Source organism: Triturus cristatus, chromosome 2_1 (assembly GCF_964204655.1).
Source record: "Triturus cristatus chromosome 2_1, aTriCri1.1, whole genome shotgun sequence".
NCBI classification, from domain to species: domain Eukaryota; kingdom Metazoa; phylum Chordata; class Amphibia; order Caudata; family Salamandridae; genus Triturus; species Triturus cristatus.
The window spans coordinates 799,031,314-799,046,716 of record NC_140581.1 but is presented as its reverse complement, the minus strand read 5'-3'; the positions used below and the strand labels follow the sequence as shown (position 1 = coordinate 799,046,716).

Genomic DNA, 15,403 nt, shown 5'->3' with positions numbered 1-15,403 from the left:
AAATCATGGTGGCCGTCATGCCCCTCATTACAGACCTGACCTTGGGGAGCATTCATAGAAAGACCTGTGAATCGGTAGCTCCCTTGCAGAAATGAGTGCTGACTCAATCCCAAGGTAGCAGATATTACCCCGACACAGGCTATAGGGACTGATGGTTGATAATGAGATCTCATTTTGGAACCAGGCGCTGACCTAAGAGTTCATGCTACCACTCCCAGATTGCACCATGTAGCATACTTGGAGCTGTCTCACATCGATTTGTAGCCATAATTTGAAGCACGAAGCAAAGATATTCGGATCCACAGACAACCACAAAACAGACCAAGAAACTGTTGCTGCCGCAGCTCTTTGTGCACCATTCCTACTGGGCCCCTGCGGTGGAGATTGGGGTGATTAATGCTAAATTCCAGCTGTCCGTCACTGCTGCTTACATTGCGGGGGTGTATTGTCAATCCGTAGAAAGAAGAAATCCCAACTCTGCCGTGGCTAAATTGTGGGTTCTTGCGCCAGTACAGTAATGCTTGTTAGCATGCCTTATGCGTTGGCTGTGCGCCCCTCACCATGAATCTCGCTGATACGTGGTGGATAGTTACCTGGGACATGTATCTTCGGCCATCTCCCAGCCTCCGAGCGTCATGCCAGTGGACTGGTGCAGTATTCACCCGGCCATGGGACTAGATAGGCCAGTGGCCCGGTTGCTCATCTATGCCTCTTGGGGTTCAGATAGGTCTGGCTGTTACAATGCCCAAGTGCTTTTGAATTGTGTCCCCACCACTCAGTAATAGTCAACAATAGGCAGGGATTCCAGTTTACGTCTATTTGTGGCCCCCATCTCCAAATTCTTTCTCTCTACGATGTTTCCAGGAGCCTCTCCAGTCCCTGGTCCAGTAATAGCAGAGGCAGAGGGCCGGCGGTGCCGCAAAGCGTCTGCTGAACCTCCCGGGCGATTTCCGCGGCATGCAGTGCGTCTTCTGCCCTCTTTGTCTATCAGGGCAGGGTTTTCTAGACGTCCGGTGTAGCCCACACCCACTTAGCAGCTCCTTGTTGGGAACCGATAGCCTGCTGTTTGCGGCCCCCCAGCTGCCATCTCCCTCCTCCGCCGGCACTTCCTAATGCATTCCAGGCACTCTAGTTGTTCCCCGCTGCAAATCATGTTATCCCGCTCCTCCGCAAGACAGGGGTTCGCCAGGGACGCGCTGCTGTTCGTACCTTGGGTCAATGTGGCCTGCCGTTCAGGGAAGCAGGGTGCCTTCTTCTATGAGTCTGCGTGTGGAGGCAGGGTGGCTTCATTTCTGGCTACGCTGTTTACCGGCGCCATTTTGTCATCCGGGCCGATGTCCCTTTGGGGGTTTTTTCTCGCCTTCTCCGCAGTTATTATGACTCAATGACTGTGGTCACATGGCCAGAGTACCATTTGCTAGCTTTCCAACATAAAACAACAACTAAGCGACGCACCTAAAACCACCTAACATGCAAACACCTATCGACCGTGGAACAAACTCCCTTTAGAACACTTATAAACCCAACTGACATCCAGTACAGATCTAGACACAGTTAATTCTGTTAAAAAAACCTGAGTGGCTACAGGAAGCTTTTGATCTCCTTATACCACTAAAAACGACACAACAGAACAAAAGAAAACAAGCACCTTGGAGAAATTCAGAGATAAAACAGTAAATTAGAAAGCTGCAACATGCCTGGCTCAAAACGAACACCAATCAAGACAAACTTTACCCACAGAAAATTAGGAGATTATACAAGTCAGCTATCCAAAAAGCTAAGAAAAGATACTATTCAGACAGAATTCAAAATGCTAAAGGTGCAAATAAAGAATTCTATAAAATTCTCAATGAATTTCGGAAACCATATTGCCTAGAAGGAACTCATCCCGTTAATCGAGATTTCACTGGCAAACTGGCAAATCATTACACGGCCAAAGCAGACATGTTATATTTAAAACAAAGACAAAGTACCAGCACTGACCCTTTTCCAAAACAACAATCCAAGAATACTCTAATCCAGCCTCTCCTTCCTTCCAGCACATTTCACGCGATTTATTTATGGACCTGGTCAAAGCAAGCAGGACTGCCGGCAGCCCTTCTGACCGGTGTCCACCGCAAACCTTCAAGACAATTCTTCTAATAACATCTGCTGCCATTCCAGTAAGAAGAATCATCAATAATTCCTTAACTACTGGAATATTTCAAGAGGAACTCAAAAGTTATACATATGCCCATTACTGAAGAAAACAAACTTGAACTCGCTTAACTCTGACAAATATAGGCTGATTACAAATTAACCTTTTCTGGGCAAACTGATAGAAAGATCAGCATTTGCCCAGATGTTACAATTTATTGAAGATAATGCCATACTTTCAGACTTCCAAACAGGATAAATTAGGCCATTAGTTCAATACAGGACCAAAATTAAAATTAAAGCATATTGTTCAACTATATGTTCGTGCATATTTTTGGAAACTAAGTCCAGTGACACTTTCAGAACTTTGGTGAACCGAGGAAGGCAAGCTAGAGGCTGGTATTTTTCTTTCCTTTGGCACGTTGGAGGCTTCTATTTCGGGGTGACCGTTTTTTTTTTTTTTTTTTTTTTTTTTTTTTTTGCAGCAATATGATAATACATTTGCAAAGTTCCTAAAGTATAGTCCAGCCCAAGGAATGCTTTACATTGACAGCTATGGCAGCCTACTCTCTAAGGCTGGTGAAGCTTTTTCATAAGTGAATCCTAATGTTCTCTCTATCTTATTCAAGACCAAATAGAGAAGCAAGACATTAAACTCCAGCAATTTACATCGTACATGAGGCAAATGAGGTTCTCAAGAAATAACGTGATCTAATTGTGGCAGTTTACCTCTGTCGTCTGGTGGACATATAGTAATATTTAGTACTATGTATTAAAACCAGCAAATGTCCTACTTTTCATTTATGTTAAGCCTTTTTATTCTTTGAATAAACCCTCTTCTTTCTTCCAATCCACTAGTTCAGTTTTCAGAGCCCTTTTTGATTATTTCTTTTTGTTACTGAATATACTATTTAACTTAATTTTATGAAATGTGTTAGGAAATTTCCTTTTGAAGAGTTAGTGTGTGAAAAAAATTGATAGCTGGTCCAATACTTTTGCCAGCATAATACAAGAAGTATTTCTGAGCAATATTGCTTGTAAATTTTGAATTTGACTTTGATCTGTGTTCTGTTTTTTAGCAGCTTCTCGAATCAGTGATGCTCATCTGGCAGACACAATGATTGGCAAAGCAGTGGAACATATGTTCGAAACAGAGGACGGATCCAAGGATGAGTGGCGGGGTATGGTCCTGGCTCGAGCACCTATTATGAACACCTGGTTTTATATCACATATGAGAAAGATCCAGTATTGTATATGTATCAGCTCCTAGATGATTACAAGGAAGGTGACCTTCGTATAATGCCGGATTCTAGTGAGTAGCTCTTTCACGTTTATTGTGAAATTTATATTCTGTTCAAATACGATGCGTGTTTTATTCGGGCTTGTAATTCAAGTTTGAAATTGAAGTAGGCAACAACGTTTTTTTTTATATTGAATGTAACGTCAATGCATTAACAGCATATGTCACTCGTAAAAGGGGGGCTGGTGAAAAGCATATGTTATTTTCTCTCAACGAAATAGCACATTTTGCCAGAACAGCCAAGCAAAAGATTTAAGAGTAGGACAAAGCATTATTTAATCGTGCAGAAGCAAAAAGTGAATCTCCTTTAAAAAAATAAATAATTTGGAAAGAAAAGGCTCCCAGTGATACAATGGTAGGGTTGCCACCGCGGCTGGGTTTTGCTGGCCTATGTTTTTTATGGAGGACAGCAAAAAATGTGGGAACCCTACCCACTGGCCCCACAGTATCCTTAACATTAATGCTTCTCAGTCTCCATTATTGATAGGCATTTTTATCTCCTTTTCAGTTTTTGTGTCCTCCATCTCCCAAATTAGGACTAAGCTCCTGTCCTTTAACAGTTGTTACCTAACATCCCAACTCACCAAAATTAAAGGTGAGACTTAAGATAAGCAAGTTGGTAGTTAGTATTATTTTACTTTCTCTATTTTAAAATATTTCTAATTCTGAACACATTATTCGTCCCTTGGGCTGTCTGAAAGTTTCTTTTACCCATCACAATTTTACTTTGTATCTGCCTAGTATTCGAATGTTGTTGATTAGGCGTTTTCTGGGCGTGCCTCTCAGGTGCACATGCATGTGAACCCCCCCCCCCCATCGCCTTTCTTTGTGCTGCATTGGTGCCATTTAGTAGCCTTTTGGTAGCCTTACTCTGCTCTCTGACATTGCAGTGACTTCCTATGTTTATTTTCTTTGGTATTGTTGATGGTGACCTCAGCTAGGCCTACCAGTGCAAGGGGTTCGCCCTTCTCTGCACAGAGTCCTCAGACCAATAGGAAGAAGTTGGCACAGAAACTGGAATAGAAAATACAAGTTTAATAAACCTCATGAGGTGGAACTACATTCACACAGCACCCTTCGGTGTTGAGTGAAGTAGCACACTGAACAGAAGAAGCATGGTCCTTTTATACCCACACAGGGGCTGAAAAAGGCGGTACAAGTACACATGAGAAGAGTTATGCACATAGATGGTCATACAGAAACTGCACAGTCAACAAGTAGGAGGAGTAATACGTTGCTGACATCAGTTAGAACAGCCTGACCGTTCTATACTAGGAACAAGTGCATTCTACTAGCTAGGCACATTTGAGCATGTGCAAGACTCTGGGAGAGGGAAACAGCAAATGGCCAACACGTAGCTAACTAAAATGGCTGCTAAGTACAAAATGGCTTTCAGCTCATGCAAAGAGATTAATGCAATCTTCAACAGTATTGTGGTCTGTTATTGTTGTAGTGCAGTGGTTATGTGTTCTCTTTTATGACTGTAGGAACTGTATGTGGCCTTGAGATCCAACTGCTTGAGCAGAGGCCTGAACTGTCTCTCACCTCGAAGTGGGTCTATTCACAACCCTTCCCCTATAGCATATTCACCGGTGACCCCCCAGCCCCTTTACAACAAACTGACCTTCTCACTTTCTGTTACGAAAATAACTAAAGACTCTCATCTTAACCATTCGTCCCGCACCTGATATTCCCCCTTCTCCCTCACGTTAACTTCAGACCAACATACATATCCCCATTCACTTAGTCCCATCTTACATTTACCCATGGCTTCCATTTTGCGAAGGTACTTGCTTCTCTCTATAATTGGTGTATTTAAAAGCAATGCTATATGTATCCATGTGAAATATTTGAATAATTTATGCAAGGTTGCATGTACCTTTTCCCCATTTTATGTAAATCTGCACCCTTGAAAGATACTCACTGTAACTGCACACAGAAGTTTTACTCCTAGACCTACATGGCTGTAGCCTGTACAGATGCAGTGTCCATTCGATAATGTTTTTACACAATTTCATTGAGTTTTTTTCACATATACAATGAACCACCTCACAAGGCAGGTCAAAAGCGAATGAACTTGGCCAATCAAAATAATTTTTTATTATTTACGACATAAGTCCACATTGTAACCTAGCCTGAGTATGATTTCAGGCATCACAAATCACAGACCTGTTGCATCATACAGTATAAAATGGTAAAGATAACGAAACACTGAATTCCACTCCCATCCCCCTAAGCCAGGTAGATTGCTCCGGCTATAAAGTTATATAGTCGTCTTGTGTTGAACTAATAGGTTTGCAGGTTTTACCTCCCGGTATCCTCATCCCCTCCCCTCCAGATTGGGAGATCACCAGAGTCCTTGAGCACTCCTTCTGTATCATTAAAGAGCTTTAACGTTGTAAGTCCGGGCCGATAAGATGTACAGGGTATCCCCTTTGCCTGACATCCTTTCTAAAGTATTATCAGATAACTTCTCCATTGTTAGTAGATTCTAGAGTCGAGAAAACCACAAGGAGATGGGAGGGTGCTTTGCCTTCTTCCAGTGTACCGCTATCTTGATATTAGTCACTCCCAGGCAGTTCCACATAATTAACCCCTACAATCTGAATTGACTTTACAGCTCTTGTGGTCCTACCCAGAGCAGAACTGTGGGTATGTCTAGGGGGATGGAATAGCATAAAATATTTTGTAGCGCCTGTAAAATGTGTGTCCAAAATATAGCAATTTGCAGGCAGGCTCCCCAAATGTGTTTGCCATCACTTCCAGCACCAGGAGCTAACCCATGGTAGAATTTATGAAGGGTGGTCGGTAGTGGAACCAGTGCAGGCTGACCTCGTAGTGTGCTCTTCAACCCAAGATGCTGCGCACACTCCTATGAAGTTCCCTCCATAGAGTGAGCCATTGAGCCTCTGAAATTATTGTGCCTATTCTGTGCTGCCACTTACGTCTGTATTGAGTTCCACTAGGGGGTGGTTCTTCTATAAACAGGATGTTGAGTTGTTATATTATTCCCTTTGAGCCTGTATCCTGTATTACAAATTACCGAAACGGTGTGTAATCTACAGTGGTAGATTCTCGCATCCTCTGTTGCAGTACAGAGTGACATAGTTGCATGTACTGTCATCCCTCCCCATCGGATACCCCAAACTCCTCAAAGGTTTTAATCTCACCATTTGGAAACCGGTTTGAAATCCTAATGCAGTCTCCCTCCTGCCCCAAGAATGGACCAGGCTGCAATGCCAGTGTGAACGGTATTGAAGTGGGTTGAGGTATGTGGGAATGAGTACGTGGTCAGCTGCAACTGTCGGTCTATCCTATGCCATACCTAGAAAGTTGTGGATGTTGGTGTGCTGAGATTGGAAGGTTTCCAGATGAGGTCCCATTGCGACGGCCCAACAACCGCCCTGTCTATATGTACCCAGATCTTCTCATTTGTCCTAGTACTTCATTCCACGCCAAGGCTCATCTTTAAAGCTCAGTAATGCGTTTTAATGTTTGGTAATGCCATTCCTCCCCTGTCTCTAGGCTGCCACAGTATTTTACATCATGTCTTGTCTCTTCCCCCAGATATATACCCAAGTAAGGCTTGTTTAAGGTATACAAAAAGGTCCTTGGTATAATTATTGGCAAAAAAGAGAAGAGGTAATGCACTTTCTGAAGTATTGTCACCTTGACAAAATTCACCCTTCCCATCCATGAGATGGGGAGCGCCTGCTGCCACCTATTCAGAATACCCCTCAGGGTGGCCAAAATTCTTGAAGTCTCAAAAGGGAGAACTCTGGGTGGGAGAATGCCAGGAGAAAATAATCTGTGAAGGGCATAACTTTATGGGCGTCCCAGCAAAATTGCAACACCCTTAGATTCCCACCTTTACGAGTGTGTTATTCCAGTAGCTCTGTTGTATGTGCAGATAAAAGAGGGGATGGCAAACTTTGCTGCTGGGTGCTCCTCACCAAAGCCACAGGTCTCAATAGGAATCCGTTAAGGTCTATCCTAGATAATCATTTTTGATAACCCACAAGTTTCATGGTTATGAATCTTGGACTGAAGCCCACCCACTGGAATATTTGTGGCAGGACGGCCCAGGCAGCCAGATCTAAAGCCTTCTCTGTGTCAAGGGTCTCCAGGACTGCTGGGATAATTTTTTCCAAGCTTTTTCAGCTAGATGTATTACTAATCATGACTGTCGTGTTTGGCATTTTTAAGTAAGCCCAGTCTGGTTGGGATTAATCTGTTCCGGAGGATGCCTTCCAACTGTGCCACTAGTATTTTAGTGTACATTTTTGCATCTAAATTAAGAAGTGCAACTGGACAGTAGGAAGTGCATAATTTTGGGTCTTTCCCTTGCTATCATTGTGGGGGCAACCCCCATCCCTCTAAGAAAGAGCTGTAGAGGCTCATGAGGTGTGGGCATAGTAATGGACAAAAGGCTTCTAAACCCTTCCTGTAAACCTGTCCAGTCTGGGTGCTTTATTTGACTTCAGGACTTTTATAACTGTTGATTTCTTCTTCAGCAGTGTTCCTTTTGGCCTGGTCTCACAAGCGGAGGTTGACATTTTTCTAGGTAATCCTTTTCAACATTTGTAGGTGAAGGTTCAACAGATAACAGGGCAGTGTATAATTTGTGGAATGCCTCTAGTTTGTCCCTCTGTCATTGTTTCCCCAGACTCTCCTGTAATCTCCCTGTTATAGCTCTTAGTCTTGGTTGTCGTACCAGTGTAGTACCTACTTTATTCCCTTGTAAAAAAAATGCATATTCTTTAAGCATATAAGGGTTAACTCGGCTCTGGACCTTTCTAAGCAGGCACATTAACGAGGGTGCTTTATAATCAAAGTCTGCTAGGCGCAATTTGTGTTAAATTTTCTCCTTTCTGAGTTGTTTCAGTTTCCTAATCTCTAATAGAGAATTCTAACCACAGATTCCTCACTTTAAAATATTCCCCAGGCATCAAACTGTACCCAGAAAATCTTGAGCAGTACTTCTGCATGCATCGATCGGCTTTGAATTGGCATCAGAAGTGACGTTGAGGTGGCCATATAGGTCGGAATATAAGCAGGGGCGCTGACATTGGTTCCTTTCCTTTTGCGCCGGCAGCCCAGATCCGAGAGAGATCTTGGTCATTTTTTTACATTCTTTTTAGCCACTTCTGTCAACTATTTTTGAGCTATTGCTCCCAGTGTGCTAGGACATATCACCTGCAAAACCTACAGCCTCTAAGCCTTACGAGGTGTGTCACAGACAAATGTTTGTGCCTGACCCCTATCTACAGTGACTAGGATTGGGTCATGACCCCCTGCACTCCACCCCCAGGCTGCATCGAGTACAAGTCGATGCACCCCAAGGCAATTTGTAATCTGGCTATGAAGCTCATGGCTGCACAGCATAAGAAGGCTCTATGCCATTTCTGGTCCCATTCCCGGGGAAATGTACGGTCTGTTCTCGGAATCCTTACCGCAGACCATAGTCTTGGCTTTCTAAGACCTCATCCTCCAAGTCAGGTAAGTTAAAAAACACAAGAAGAAGTTGTTGAACCATTCCTTTGCTTCCACATCTAAACGGTGTGCTTCTAGTCCCCGCTCCTGCATGCCACATGAGGATGCGGCATCTGGGCTCACTCCACGCTGCCCTGAGTTCCAAGGAGTTTGAGCGACACCCGCCCAACTAAAAGAATTTTACAATGCTTTGCATGCCATCTTTGGGCCCATGGACCAGTGAGGTATCCCAGCTGGGTTACCACCAGCTAATTCACCTCCATTGCCAGCCGGGCCTGCTGGACCTGCCCCCGGTTCCAGCTTGACACCAACACGGCGCTGGCGACAAACGTATCCCCATTTCAGACTCAGAGTGCGTGTCAACTCTGGCGCCATCCAGATCCTACCAACCTCTGGATTTGCCACCGTTGGGCAGGCCCTTCATCTCTGTGGGGGGTGGGGTGAGGGGGTGATGAGGAAGAATGGTATGGTCTTTTTGATGATAACTTGGCCAAGAAGAAAACTGGTATGAGGAACTGGGTGACTCCTGGTGCATTGACACCTCCCCAGACTCTGCATGTTTTCTCTCTGGGCCCTGTTTTGGAGAAAGGTGCATCCTTCACAGCAGTGATGCCCAGGGCTGCAAAGGTCCTTGACCTACAACTGCCTGCAGTCGAAGTCAAGACCAATGTCTTGACCGAGAGGTTTCACCCAGGGGCGAACTCCGCATAACCCATTCTCCCCTTTTATGAGGCTCTTACGATGTCCTCATGGGGGCCTGAGCTAAGCCTTGTACGGTGCCTCCTATGCACTGCATTATTGCCTTTCACCATTGGTGTTGTCCCAGGAGACTCATCCTTCCTCTCCCATCATCCCTTCCTTGACAGCTTGGTGGTACAGGCCTAAATAGCCACCAAAGTTAACCTGAACAGATTCCATTCCACTCCACCCGATAGGGAATCAAGGAGGCTGAATACTTATGGGAATCACATTTTCTTTTTCAGCTCGGCCTTGTGGACGATGAACACCGCATGCCTCTTCGACCGATACTCCCATGCGTTGATGGGACTCGGTGGTGCAGCTGCCCCCCATTGCTCCCTGAAGAGGGCTGGGCCATCCAAGACCAAGCTTTGATGGATAGCGGAGGCTCAGCAAAGTTTGCAATCATTTGTGGGCTCGATACCACAGACTTTTTAGGCAGGGTCTTGGGCTCTAGGGTGGCCCTCCTTGCCATGCCTTGTTGCTGATCCCTGGAAAACCCATTGGACACAATCCTTCCTTTTGACATATTATTTGATGGCTACCGAATGTTTGGCGACAAAGCCAACTCAGCGTTTTTTGAGTAAGCCGAGCTGCTGCCAGGTCCCAGGGCTTTTCTTTGGCTTTTCAATCATAGCAATATTTTGCCCCTTCTGCGGCCATGGTCGGACCACCTATGGGCATCAGCAGTATATCACCCTTACCCCCCAACCTAGCCGGGTAGCCAAACCTTTTGTGGACAAGGTTGCAGATCCCAAAAAGGATGTGGGAGTCATGCCAAGCGCTTTGAGTCCTTCGACTGCTGCAACCTCCAAGCCGCTTTAGCGAGCCCTCTTCACAACACAGCCATCTCTTGTTGGCAGGATCCAACTCCACATGTCTTAGAGAGGTAACGCCCTTCCTATTGTGAAAACCCCTCCCCCTGTGCCACCATCCCCAGAACGACTGACGGAGGACCATCTCTTCTTGCTCCATCAGTAAGTGTTGGCCAAAGAAGTCATCAAGAAGGTGCCACTTGTAGGACGTGGTTGCTATTCAGGCACCTTTCTGGTGCTGTAAAAGGATGGAGAATTTAATACTATGCTAGATTTGCACCCTCTAAATGGCTTTGTATTGAAGGAGAAATTCAAGATGCTTACCTTTAGCTCTGGTTAGGTTTTCCCTGGAAACTTGATGGTAGCTTTGGATGAGGAGGGTGCTTATTTTCACATCCCTGCCCTCAAGCCTACTGGCTTGACCTGTGGTTCACAGTGGGCCATGAGCCTTACCTGTTCGCTGTACTACCCTTTGGCCGGGCCAGTATCTCCCAGGTGTTTACAAAAGTGATTGTGTTTGCAAAATATCTTCGGAGGTCAGGGATTCCAGGCTTCCCCTACCTACACGACTGGCTGCTGTAGGCAGGCAAGCCCCAGGCAGTGGTTATCTACCTCGCCAAACCTCATTCATTCACTGGGGTCCACCATCAACATGCTGCAGTCACACCTGACTCTCCGTTTCAGATGCTGCCTTTCATTGGAGCTATTCTGGATACAGTGCAGTTCCGCGTCTTCCCTCCAGAGCGAAGAGTCCATGATATTCGGGCTATGGTCTGAGATTTTGTTGAGATTGATTTTGAGGCTGCTGGGCCCAATGGCCTCCTGCATCCTGCTGGTAAAGCACACCAAATGGCACATGCTTTCTCTGCAGTGGAACCTCAAGTCCCAGTGAGTGCATCATCTGGAGAATCTGTCCGACCTGGTCCAGATTTCCACGGAAACTGCAAAAAATCTGCAGTGGTGTCTAGCGAACCACGATTGGCCACAGCGCATACAGTGGTGACCAATGCATCACTTTTGGGTTGGGGCAGCCACCTGAGAAAGGTGGAGATCAGAGGACTCTGGTATCTTGCAAAGTTCCAGCTCCACATCTCCCTTCTGGAGATGAGGGCGATTTACATGGCATCGAAAGCCTTCCTCATGTCCATCACAGTAATGTTTGTTCAGGTGTTCTCGGACAACCCACCACCATGTGATATTGCAACAAACTGGGTGGTGTGGGCTAATGAACCCTGTGCCTCTGAACCTAGCTAGAGCGACAGAACATCTTCCTAGTCATGCAGCACATGCCAGGATCACTGAACGGCAGGGCAGACAAGCTCAGCTGCCCAATCTCTGTGCATCGCAAAGGGTATCTACATCCAGAGATGGCACAAGGTCTCTTCCAAGAATGGGGAGAACCTTGGCTTGATCTGTTTGTCACTGCAGAGAATCAGTCTGTCCCTTCGGGATGCCCTTCTGTCTCAGCAACAGGGCAGGGTTCTACACCTGACCCTATGCACCTTTAAGCGTCGATATTGAGCGGCTACACCTAAATGCTTTTTTGGTTTGAGCCAGTTCACAGATCCACCTACAGGGAAGTATTGCTTGGGTATTTATTCTGAGGTGAGGAATCTGCAGTTAGAAGTCTCGATCAGATGAACAAGTTACTTAACTTTGATAATGCTCTTCTGGTAGAGGCACTGTCTAACCACTGATTCCTCATCAACAGGGCACTGCCCTTTGTGGACCCCCAAGCTCACCTTCTTGAAGTTCTGGATTTGAGTCGCCATCAACTATTGTTCTGCAGCCCAGGACAACGAGCTGCCACCATCGCACAGCTCATCCTTCAAGTGTGCCTGTATTCAGAGACCCGGGTGTCGGATTGTATTAAGCAGTCTCTCTCAACCCACGGGCCTGGGTCTCTGTGTCTCAGCAGTTTACTGCATGTCACCTGTGCAGGCCAGTCAGGCCAGATGTCTTCTAATAGTGATACCAGATAACACAGCTTTGACTGGTCTGCTCATGATGTCAGGAGAGATATACGCGAGGTCCCACTGGAGCCTCAGCACTGCGCATCCATCTTGAGTCGCTACCAGACCACACCTTCCAGGGACTTGTGAGCGGAGATGGAGCTGCTGCATTTGGAATGTGTGCACACATCAGTTTTAGATCACTGCGGAATATCTTATCAGGCATTTGACATTTAGAAGGCTGTAGTTAACAACTAACATGTTTTCATTTAGGTCCTTGGTAACTTTATTAGTCTAATTTTTCATATTTGATTGTATGAAGGTGGTATAGAATAGTCATCTGACCCCAAAATACAATGGAAGCCACTCATTGTATACACGCTTAAAATATGTTTTCTGCATCGTACGTCTTCATTGATGGTCATAAATGCTTGAATAATTCTGCACTGCCTGCATGGACCCTGGTGCACGTTTTCATGTGTATATATTGTCCATGAATGTGAAAAACATAGGGTCCCAATGTCCATTAGGCCAACAGATGAACAGCACTCTTTAGGAGCCGATTCCAGGTGAAAGGTTTTCTTGCTGGATCTAATCTTTTACATTGAAAAATGTTAATTTGAGTCCTGCATTGCAGCATCCCCCCCTTTCGAAAAGGATTGAACATTGCTAATCTGAAGGAACAACAGTAGCCTGATAAGCCAATGTTGAAAGCTCTGGAAAATGGGGTCCTGTCCCTGTAAAATTGTAGGAGCTTCCACTAAATTTGATGAACTGTAATGGCAGTTGTCTCACAGAGCAAGTTCTTTTTTCGGCTTCTATGAGTAGGATGTAAAAGCACGTGAGGTTTCATACCTTTTAGTTTTTTAATATTTATTTTTCTCTTTTTTGAGAGTCCATCTAGTGGGTGAAGAGTTTTTTCCATCATCTGACAGGTTTTTTTTGTTATCAGAAATTATTTTTCTCTTCGAGAAGTAGCCAACCTGTTGGGAGGAAGAAGGTGATCTATGGCCCACGCAAAGTCTGCATGGTATGTCTCCCAGCTTCACATTAATCAGAAAATGTCCAAAATGATTCTAAAAGTCTGAGAGATGCTTCAAGACATGAGAGTTGAAGAGAAGAAGAAAAATAAAAGGAGGCTTGAAGAAACCCATTTAATGCACCGTCAGAGAAGTAGATTGCTCCTGAAAAAAGACTCCTGTAAGGAGAAATCCAAATAGAGGAAGCCTCAGTGGTAAAGATGGTCACCCCCACTCTTGACATCTCTCAAGAGCGACGTCAAAATGTAATGTTAAGAGCCATGCTGTCATCCTGTTTGATATCTAAGACAGGCTGAGTGCCTTCTCTACATCAGCACCATAGAGATTATGCCTCAAAGGTCGGGCCACAATTCCAACGTGCTGTAGCACTGTCAACATCAACGACCCACTCATACAAAGACGTCGGTGTCACTGTCGAAGAGAAGCCCATTGATACTTATGAGACGCACATTGTATTGACATCAAATTGTTGTCCCCTTAGGCATCACTGAAATCTAGGACAGAGGCTGAAACATCAGTATCATAGCCCGAATGTTCTTGACTCTGCGCTCTGGAGAGTAGGTGCAAAGCCACACCAGTTGATGGGGAGCATCTACAAAGGACTAAAGTGTGACTTTGGCATGTATATAGTGCATCTACAAAGGACTAAAGTGTGACTTTGGCATGTATATAGTGAACACAAATGATTTTAGAAGGTTTGTCGAAGTCTGAAGGTGGATGAAGTCTGGACCGAGCTCGCCATCAGCAGCCTGTTATCGTGGTAGGGGAAGACTGGGACTCCAAACCTCCATTCTTTACTTAATTTTTGGCAGAAATAACCCTCTTCTAGCCTCTATACACTCTCTGTTGCCCCTCTGGACAAAACAGCCTGAACATTCTGCTGCAAAAGGTACAGTCATCAGTCAGTCTGAGGATGGTGGAAGATGCAGTGGGATTTGTTGGATCTTGCTCCTCCCGTCGAGGTAACTATGCTGTTAAGTACACGTTTAAGAGGCTTGGTGGCTGCAGCAGCTGGAGGGTCAGAAGACTGGGATCTGCACTGTCTGTTGCACGTGATCTGTCTGTGCCACGGCCATGAAATGACTAAGGAATTGCTGTCCTGGCCGCATCTCCTGGAAGTATAGTTACGAAGGGGGCTTGACTGTTGAGGCAGCTGGTATGGGGGAGCAGACCAGCCCAGTGAGCATGCTGTAGCCCAGTCATCTTTAAAGCACTCCATGGTTGAGTCTGCTTTATCCCAAAAATGCCAGAAACCATCAAATGGTATGTCAGTAAGATGGACTTCGACATTGCCCGAAAAGTTGGTGGACCACATAGTCATGCCTGCGAATGGCCACAGTGGTGCCTATGGAGATTCTGTGGTGTCCAACCAACAGCGAATGATGAACTTGGCTTCATCATGGCTGTCCTGTATGGCCTGAGAGAGATCACACAGACTTCCTCATAGACAGTAGGGAATGGCGGGGTCACTGGTTCCCACAAAGCATGAGTGTAGCGGCCGGAAAAACAGCTGGCATCCACAAAGCAAAGGGCCAAACATGGGGACAAGAATACCCTTTTTCCAAAGTTGTTTATCCTCTTCGCTTCCCTGCCATGAGGTATAGGTGGGAATGAATTGGGGTTGACCTTGCTGGCTGAAGTCTGCACCACAATGCTGTCAGTAGTGGGGTGCTAGGTGAGGAAGTCTGGTCACCCAGAGCAGAGGCACTTGGCCACCTAACAATGGAAAGGGAGACCGGACCACGTCCCAGAAAGTATGTCTGTAAGAGCCTTTTTAAAGGGAAGTATGGGCTCAGAACTTTTTTGACCAGACTGAAGCACCACTGTTAAGTCATTGGTATTAACTTCCCGAGTAAGGAGTTGAAGGTCAAGGACCTCTGCCTCCCTTCTCACAACTATCGCAAAGGAGTCCCATTCCTTTGTGGCAG

At 45.4% G+C, this 15,403-nt stretch overlaps 1 protein-coding gene across 5 annotated transcripts in view; it reads left to right on the top strand.

Annotated features, from left to right (window-relative positions):
- SPIN1 (spindlin 1) overlaps positions 1-15,403 on the top strand; it is a 268,258-nt gene that overhangs the window by 198,845 nt on the left and 54,010 nt on the right. For 3 of the 5 annotated variants that reach the window (XM_085632825.1, XM_085632827.1, XM_085632826.1), the window contains exon 5: positions 3,216-3,449. In XM_085632825.1, the coding sequence (XP_085488951.1) occupies positions 3,216-3,449 (234 nt within the window). The remainder of the gene's footprint in view (positions 1-3,215; positions 3,450-15,403) is intronic. The other 2 variants (XM_085632828.1, XM_085632829.1) reach the window with 1 other exon arrangement.